At 40.0% G+C, this 8,918-nt stretch overlaps 1 protein-coding gene across 1 annotated transcript in view; it reads left to right on the top strand.

Moving 5' to 3' along the window:
* LOC104544827 (tyrosine-protein kinase JAK1-like) overlaps positions 1-8,575 on the top strand; it is a gene marked incomplete at its 3' end in the record, with an annotated part of 12,276 nt that extends 3,701 nt beyond the window's left edge. The window contains exons 4-7 of the mRNA XM_010189803.1: positions 4,757-4,910; positions 6,435-6,598; positions 7,035-7,377; positions 8,402-8,575. Coding sequence (XP_010188105.1) covers positions 4,757-4,910; positions 6,435-6,598; positions 7,035-7,377; positions 8,402-8,575 — 835 coding nt within the window. The remainder of the gene's footprint in view (positions 1-4,756; positions 4,911-6,434; positions 6,599-7,034; positions 7,378-8,401) is intronic.
* Positions 8,576-8,918: the final 343 nt, after the last annotated feature.

The raw sequence follows: 8,918 nt of genomic DNA, 5'->3' as shown, positions 1-8,918 counted from the left end.
TGCTGAAGTCAATGGGAACTTTACTCATCTCAAAAGGAAAAAGCAACGTGCTATTGCTTCTGAAATTCTCCTCAAGGCAATCTCTGTGACCTCCCTATGCGTGGCATATTGTAGACTGGAGAAAGCATCAGAAAATAGAAACCATTTTTCCCAGGTCCTTTATCCAACACTGTACCATCAGGTTGGACTTCAGGTGGTGGACTTAAAATACAACACATAGCCTGTTGAGACTTTGGAGGCTGAATGGGAACGCCAGCCCTCATCTGCTGGAAAATCAAAGCAGTGATGCTGACAACTGTTGGGCACGCTCACATACCCAGGCTGAAGGATGGCCTGCTCTTAGGGTTTGATAGAAATCTAATTCTGCACATTACGCTGCTCTCTTGTATTGATCTTTATTCTGACTTCTTGCATCGATATGAGCTTTAAGTGTATGATGTACATGATATAAAAATATATGAAATAAGCTTTGCTTCCAGGAATAATGAGTCTAGAAACTTTACCCATCTTCCTGAAGTCAGTCCACAGATCATTTTTGTTGATTCTTCAAGATATAACTGTAAGAAAATAAGCTTTATGTAATTTTCCGTCTTTGCCTTAAAGTGTAATACCCGTGTACATGGTCAGTTTTGGCTGTAGATAAAAACTTCAAGTGGTGATAGAGCTCGTATGGATTTTAACATATTTTCCTGATTACTCTGTAGGTAGACAACAGGTAAACCTCAGCTTGTGCATCCAAACTGTTTTCTAGGCTTGTGAGAGAATAACAACCACCGAGGTTGTGCAGGTACAGAGAGAGCTTTGAAAAGGTGATTTTGGAGCTGTAAGGCATTTCTGATTACATTTGTGTTAGACTGGAATTGTTATTGGATGAACTGACAGTCAACAAAAAGATCTTCACTTTTCAAGTAATTATAATACCGATACCTATTTTTAGAAGAGAAAGAGGGTATTACAGTCTGTTCTTTTTTCTTTAACGCAGTCTGGTAGTGGTATTAATGCCTTAACCCTGGCTAATCTCAGCTTTGAGCAGCTGTGATTAAGTTTGGCAGATAAACAGCGTGCACTAATGGAATTGGGTGACTTTACAAGAAGCGCTGGGGACTCCAGTGGCCTCTTACAGAGCATTAAGGGCCCTTTCTTGCTTTAAGAGATCAGTCAGATTAACCATATACTGGATAATTAAAAAATGGCTTGGTACAGTGTGAATCTGGGACGTTTTCCCCTGATACTGAGATTCTGTGATGTGGTCTGCTTTTCTCAGTAAAATAAGATGGTATTTTAGAAGTGTAGTGGGAATTTAATCCTCTGAGTAGAAATATGACGCTGTTTTTAACTAAATTCTTAAAAAATAGTTTCCGTTGTGTTTGGTATTTATGTGCTTCTGCTTTGTGTGAATGATGAGAGCTGGCTCCAGGTACTTTCACCATCTTTAAAACCACTTGAACAGCTCTCTCTTATGAACCTTTGGCTGTTTGTGACTCTATCGAATTTTGGGTATACCGGCAAAATTAATCTATGTTGAGCATTATTTCCTGGAAACGTTTCTGTTCTACTATTTTATAGAATGAAGCTATGGAAAATGTTTTCTGTATTTAAAAGTTCTGGTGATTTACTTTTTGAAGCTTTGGAGTTGGGATTTGAAGTTTGGCAAGGGTGTCTCTTTTGTCAGATGTACTCCATGCATGAAAATTGGCAACCCTTGGGCCATTAATAAGTATTTAAAATACTTTCATATGCATTTAAGAAGAGTTAAGCACTAAAATCAAAAGATTCCCATCTGCCTAGGAATCCTGTAGTGGATTGGTGAAGTGCTATTTTCCTCTCATTTCTGATCTGTTGTGTGTCTTGGCTTGGGCATCCGAACTGAGAGCACTGAAAAATTATGAGCAATAGAGGATTGTGAAACTGTTCTCTCAATGAGTGTTGTTTATTCTGAGCTCTGCGAGAGGCAGAATTCCTCTGGAAAAAGGAAAATGGTGGTGGCTTATTTAATAATGCGGTGTATTAGACTGTATACAATCGTTTTGAGACTAAATACTTTAATGTGGACAACCTTATTTCTGAAATTTCATTACATTGATTTGATCTAGTCCTGTATTATATACATGTATATACTTATGTAGACATACATACATTTTATGTTTTATACATTATATGAATAAAAGGGAGGTATGTGACTGAATAGTTTCAGATGCTTTTAGATGTTTGATTTTTCTCCCACTGCTGAAAGCTTTAGATTTGCTTTCTGATTGTGTGGACTTCCTGTCCTCCTCCTCTCCCATCAGATCTGTGCCAGCTGCTATACTTTTGGTAATATTTTAAAATTTATTGCTTTTTACTAGAAACATTTTAACTACCGTCGTATTTATTTCACTTGCTTCAAGTTTAAAAAAATAGATCTACAACATAAGAAACCGCAGCATTTTGTAATATCCTGGATTAATTAGCACACCAGCTGACGGAGGAGGAGTTCAGCTGTTCCACAGCTGGATTGTGTTTAAGCCAGAAGTAGCAGAGATGGTCCTTTTTTGTTTATATGGTTCCTCAAACAAGGGGACTTTCATTTGTATTGGAACTTGTGTTGTCTTCATCAGTGCAGTGTAATAGGAAAAGGAGAAAATTAGGGTCAAAAAACCAAGTCTCATCTCTGTAAGAGTGATTTGATACATAATTCTTCATTGGAATGGTCAACTTACTGTGCAGATAACACATGAGTAAAACACATGGTGCTGCACTGAATTCCCTAATTTTGTTGTGCTCTTACTGCCTTCCTGCTGTCTTCCTGGACACCTCTCTTGCAAATTTTATTGTGTTGTATTTGAAATGAAACTGCTTGGGCAACAGAGGGATTTGTTATTTAAACAGATTTCTTGTTTATAATCTCAAAATGTGTTTGTAGAATATAAGGTAGCACAGTATAAGGCAGTTTATCTATTCAGCTTTTTTTTTCAATGCAGAAAACGTGTATTTCCAATTCAGGAGTAGAACATATCCATCACATGCCTCAGTATTTTCTAACTAAAATTAGATTTTTTTTCCACTCACTTTTTCTTTCCTGCTACTTCTGTGTACAGTGTCTATTAATATTCCCATTCACTTGTCTTTTTCCTGTGTAAAGCTGTTTGATCTTGTTTTGGTCACAGAGATTCTTCATGGTTTTGGTCGCGTGTTTAGGTAGGCATTAAAAGCTTTGCTGTCGATGTCATGGTAATGTGAAATAAATTATGTGACGCTCACGGTGGTCACTGTTCACCAGAAATGTCTGATTTGACACCACCCTTTGTATTAGTTCAGTGATATATATACAGATAGTGATAATATATACTGCGTGTGTATATATATATCTCACACGCCGCACCTCGAGTGCTGTGTTCAGTTCTGGACCCCTCACTATAAGAAGGATGTCGAGATTCTGGAGCGTGTTCAGAGAAGAGCCACAAGGATGGGGAGGGCTCTGGAGAACAAGCCTGATGAGGAGCGGCTGAGGGAACTGGGCTTGTTTAGCCTGGAGAAGAGAAGGCTGAGGGGAGACCTCATCACCACCTACAACTACCTCAAGGGAGGTTGTAGAGAGGTGGGTGCTGGTCTCTTCTCCCAGGTGATGGGGGATAGAACAAGGGGAAACGGCACCAAGCTGTGCCAAGGGAGGTTCAGGTTAAGAGATAAGGAGGAAGTTCTTTACTGAGAGTGTCGTCAGAGGCTGGAACAGGCTGCCCAGGGAGGTGGTGGAGTCACCATCCCTGGATGTATTTAAAGAGCGGGTAGACGAGGTACTTAGGGATATGGTTTAGAGGGTAGACAGGAGCGGTTGGACGTGATGATCTCAGAGGTCTTTTCCAACCGAGCGATTCTGTGATTCTATGATCTCCACACTATCTGTGATATATATATATATACACACACACACTATCATATGTAGTGTATATACACACACACTATCATATGGTGATGCGTGTATATATATATATACACACACACACACATATGTACTGGGGGAAATGGTGCGTTAGTGAGAGGTCTGCAGCGTTTCCACCACTCAAAAGCATCTCACTCTTAACTCTCGAATATACTACATATGGTAGTGTGTGTGTATATATATATATGCACACACACATACACACACACACCTATATGCTCCTCTGGACTGACATATTCTTACCGAAATAATTCCTACTCAGCAGTTGGGTAGATCTGCTCTGCTGTAACCTTTTAATTGTAAGTAGTTCATGGTAATGTGCAGGGCATGAACCTTCGCAAAATGCACCTTGATTCAAACCAGATTTAACCAGACTTTCCTTGATTTAAATGTTACTAGAACCCAGATAAAGACAACTTTCTGGAATAATTTAAGCAAAGATTTCTCAAAAGGGGCTAACAGAGCTACAACTCAAAAAATTCAGTGATTTTCCACTGCTCAAGCAATGTCAGAGGTGATGGAAACGCACTTGGCATTGGAGTGGTGGCTTGTTTTTGGGTGGACTGCGCAGGGATGCAACGGGTGGGCAGTGATGGTTTCGGGAGTTAAGAGTGAGATGCTTTTGAGTGGTGGAAACACTGCAGACCTCTCACTAATGCACCATTTCCCCCAGTTCCTCAGGCCATGCATGTGGGTTCAGCTCCGGACCACTTCAGATTGCAGCCTCAGGGCAGAGGATTGATGGATTTTTGACTTCTACCTGGTTTAAGATGTGTATCTAATGTCAATGGGAGGATTTTGCAAAAGTTTTTGAAGTGTATTACTCTTTTTTTCAAGATACTACTTCACAAACTGGCACGGGACCAGTGAAAACGAGCCCTCAGTGTGGAGGCATTCGCTAAGGAAGGCCAAGAACTCCGACGAGAAGAAGCTGGCGCCAGAAGGGACCCCAATACTGGATGCCTACTCACTAGAGTACATCTTCGCGCAGGTACTGGGTTGTTTGCAAGTATCTCTGCTGCTGTAGGGACACACAAACTATTTGACACAGTAGAAGCAGCTTTAAAGAGCTATTTTCAAACTTTTGAAGACTGTGTAACATTACCTTTTGGTATCGATAAGTGTTTTCTTCATACTTCTGCATGGTGGAGAGAAGAGAATGTGCTGCATAAAGAACAATCCACCCACATGCAGAATGTGTAAAGAAACTTAACTATCGCCTAGTCCAAAAAGGGCTGTATTTTTACAGCATACTTTATTTTAATATTAACTATTTTTAGATGTGAATGCTATGACCTTTACTTTTGCAAAACATTTGCACATAACAACTTTGACACCTCTAGTCTTACAGAGGAGCAGCATTAAAACTGACAGTGTGGTGTCATTTTAATGATTGTTTTTGCTGTGTCATGTTAAAATATTGACTGAAAATACCCCAACCTGCTTATATGCAGTTTTTCTTCCCTTCTGTTGTGCTTGCCTCTTGGTGGTGGTACATGCAGCACGCTGGGCATGGCAAGAAAGCAGGGTCCCTATTTCAGAAACCTTGTGCTCTTGTACAGAAAAATCTGTTTGCAAATGATTTTGCAAACCAGAAACTGGTTTTGCCAAAATGGGAAGACTGAAGATGATGCAGGCTTCTGAAATGAGCAAATTAAATGCATTGGAGAAAAACATTGATTATTGTTAATTCTGAGTATAATTACTGCAGGATTTTCAGGCTTTGAAATATGGTTGTGACCTTCAGAAAAAGATAGAGTGAAACTGCTCCAGTGAATCTTCGTTTTGCTGTGAAACCGCAGTAAAAGAAAACACCATTAGCTACAGCTGTGTGTGCATTTTAATGGTACCACTTGCGTTATAAAGCAATAAAAGAAGCAAATACATTGGTTTTTTGTGTACTCAAACTAATTTATGCCTTGTTTAATATGGACATGCTGCAAAACTGTTTTTTGTCCTTTTTTTCCCCCTTTTTTGAGTGCCAGCAAAAAAGAATGAAGACACCTTTTAAGTTGCAGAATGAGTAGGGACTCTCGTGGATATTATCCAACAATATTGCATTAAGCAGAATTTAACTTTTGGGTAATAACATTTAAAACGACAGGCCAAACAGAAAAACACTGATGCTAATACAAGGCAACAGAAGCGTCTTTGGTAACCAGATATTTTTCAGGCAGTCTCAGAGCAAGGGACTGCCACAGAGTTTGCAATCTTGGCTTTGAGATGTGGCTTAGAGCCTGAGTGCATTAGGTTCGTGGAGGCACCAGGAGATGAAGGGCAGAGATAAAGCAGAGACACAAAGTATCTGAGTAATAAAAAAAAGTCATGATGGTGCCAGCAGCAGACAGGAGTGGTGCTTTCTTTAGCTAATTGCAAAAAAAGGTGATTTCTTGGTGGGTTATTGTATTGCAGGGCACAGACTCTTCTTGCTCGAGGAGAGCCTGTGATCTTGCTCGTAGATAAACCATGACAAGTAACAAATGGGGTAGCTTGCTTTCTTTTGCTTCCTATTAAGGGTCAGTATGACTTAGTGAAAGGTCTGGCACCAATCCGTGATCCTAAAAATGATCAAGAGGTTCATGAAATTGAAAACGAGTGCCTGGGGATGGCTGTCCTTGCCATCTCTCACTATGCCATCAAGAAGGATGTGAAGCTTCCGGAGCTTCCCAAAGATATCAGGTAAGTTGGAATAACTTCCTTGTCTTTCTAATCTTGTCAATGGGGATATCTATTAGAAAACTTGTTTTCTTTTCTTACCTGGAGAGTATCTGAATTGTGTGCAGCAAGTGCACCCATCACGCCCATGTGCTGGGTACCAGTTGATTCACTGTAAATTCAGAGTTCTGGGTTAGCAGGTTCCGAAATGGCAGTGGTGTTAAGTGGCAGCCTAATGAATAGAATAAATTGTGTTATTGATTTGAGCGGGCTGTATCCATCTGACACAAAAGCTTTCAGATAAGGTTGTTATTTGAATTCCTGGTGGCTATTGATGCTGTAAACCACTGCTACAGAACCTGCTGCACAGTGGCTTACTGCGTCTTGATCTCTAACATTTTAGAGAGTTAAAAGTTTAGGATACAGCAGTATTAGCTCATAGCGCTGTTTTTCCTTCTAGTTACAAGCATTACATTCCTGAAACTTTGAACAAGACTATCAGACAGAGGAATTTCTTAACCAGGATTCGGATAAATAATGTTTTCAAGCATTTCCTTAAAGAGTTCAACAACAAAACCATTTGTGACAGTAACGTGTCTCCGCGTGACCTGAAAGTGAAATACTTATCAACGATGGAGACCTTGACTAAACATTATGGAGCAGAGATTTTTGAGACTTCGTTTTTGCTGATTTCATCTGAGAATGAAGTAAACAGAATTAATTGCGGAGACAATGAGATCCTCCCGCTCTATGAAGTCATTGTAACGGGAAACAATGGAATTCAATGGAGGCTCAAGCCAAATGTAAGTATCCCTTGGTAAATGGGAATTAGAGGATTGCTTTGGGGGACACAAAATCTGTTAAAGCATGGTTGTGGTCTTCAGACACTGCAGATCAGCATAACCTCTTCTGTACTTTGTTACACAAATATTAAATATGCTCTAGGTTTGCAGGGGTTATGGCACATTCTGCAGTTTTTCTCCACATATAACACTTGAACAAGTAGACCTTTTTTGCTTGCCTCAGTTCCCCACACTGGTGAGAACTCTACTGATAGCTATCTTTTGTAACATAGAAAATATAGTGCTTCACTCCCTTTAGATGTAACCTATCTCTATCTCTGATGGAGAATTTCTGTTTTAAATGATAATATTAATGAGGGGAGGGAAGGAAGAACTGATACTTGAGCAGAAAAGCTTGCAAGAAGTGCAGCCTGTTTCTTGTAAGGCTCCTGTTTCTGCTGATTTATAGATTATTGAAATGCCTTAACCAAAGACTTTCATCTCAGTGAGAACCTTTCTGTGGCCAGCAGAATGCTTTGCTCAGCCTCAGCATTTATCTTTTTAGAATAAGCAGTTGCTAATAATACTCAATAACTTTTGGCCTGTCAGATGCTCAGCTTTATTGTGGCCTGCATGCAGAATTTCAGCTGCTGTCGGCAATTCGGGCATGTAGTACAAGAGGAATGTGGCTCTTGCTTTTGGGCTGAGCTCTGGGAGAGAATTTCAAGTATAAAATTTAGAAATTTCAGTCCTGTACTGCTCTAAATTTATTCCTAGCATGCCGAGAGAGGTAAGTTGTGTAGCTCATAGCTGCTTGCTTTCATCCTCAAGAAAGCTGTCTCATGGACCATTCTTGATAGAAGTATATCCTTGCAGCACAGATACACTGAATGTGTAAAGGAATTGATAATTCAGTGGATAAATGCATTCAAGAATTAAATAGCTGTGGAAGATTAATTTGTCATGAATTTTTGTTTCAAAGTAAAAACACTGTGCTAAAAAATACGGTTTTAGGAGTATACTTTTATCCAAAATGTATTTGCAGGCTGTACAGACAGAGAAAGAGAAGAAGAAAAAAACTGATGTCAAAAACAAAAAGGATGAAGAAAAACACAAAATTCGAGACCTGTGGAACAATTTTTCCTATTTTCCTGAAATCACCCACATTGTCATCAAGGAGTCTACAGTTTGCATTAACAAGCAGGATAACAAAAGGATGGTAAGACCCAAACCTTGGGTAGGTTTCCCCTCCCGTGGGAAGCTGCAGTGACACAGTGCTGGGCAACAAGTGACAACCTCCTTGAGGAACATTTTCATACGGGCTAACAGTTATATAGTTAAATAACAGTTAAATATGCTTTTACCCCCGTACAGGGATAATAGTGCTAGTTAGGGGAGCAGCAGGTTGGTGAGCACAGTTGTTTCTCTGCAGTGGTTACTGCACACCACCAGGGCCTGGTGGCCTCCTGGCTCCTCAGCCCATGGCCTTCCTCCGTACAGCCTGGAGAGCCAAAAGGGAAGAGGAGCTCAGCAAGGATGGCAGAGAAGGGAGGTTTATAGAT

The sequence above is a fragment of the Mesitornis unicolor genome, unplaced genomic scaffold (genome assembly GCF_000695765.1).
Source record: "Mesitornis unicolor isolate BGI_N332 unplaced genomic scaffold, ASM69576v1 scaffold36008, whole genome shotgun sequence".
Lineage (NCBI taxonomy): Eukaryota > Metazoa > Chordata > Aves > Mesitornithiformes > Mesitornithidae > Mesitornis > Mesitornis unicolor.
The sequence above is the reverse complement of the archived record's forward strand: the minus strand, read 5'-3'. Positions and strand labels throughout refer to the sequence as shown.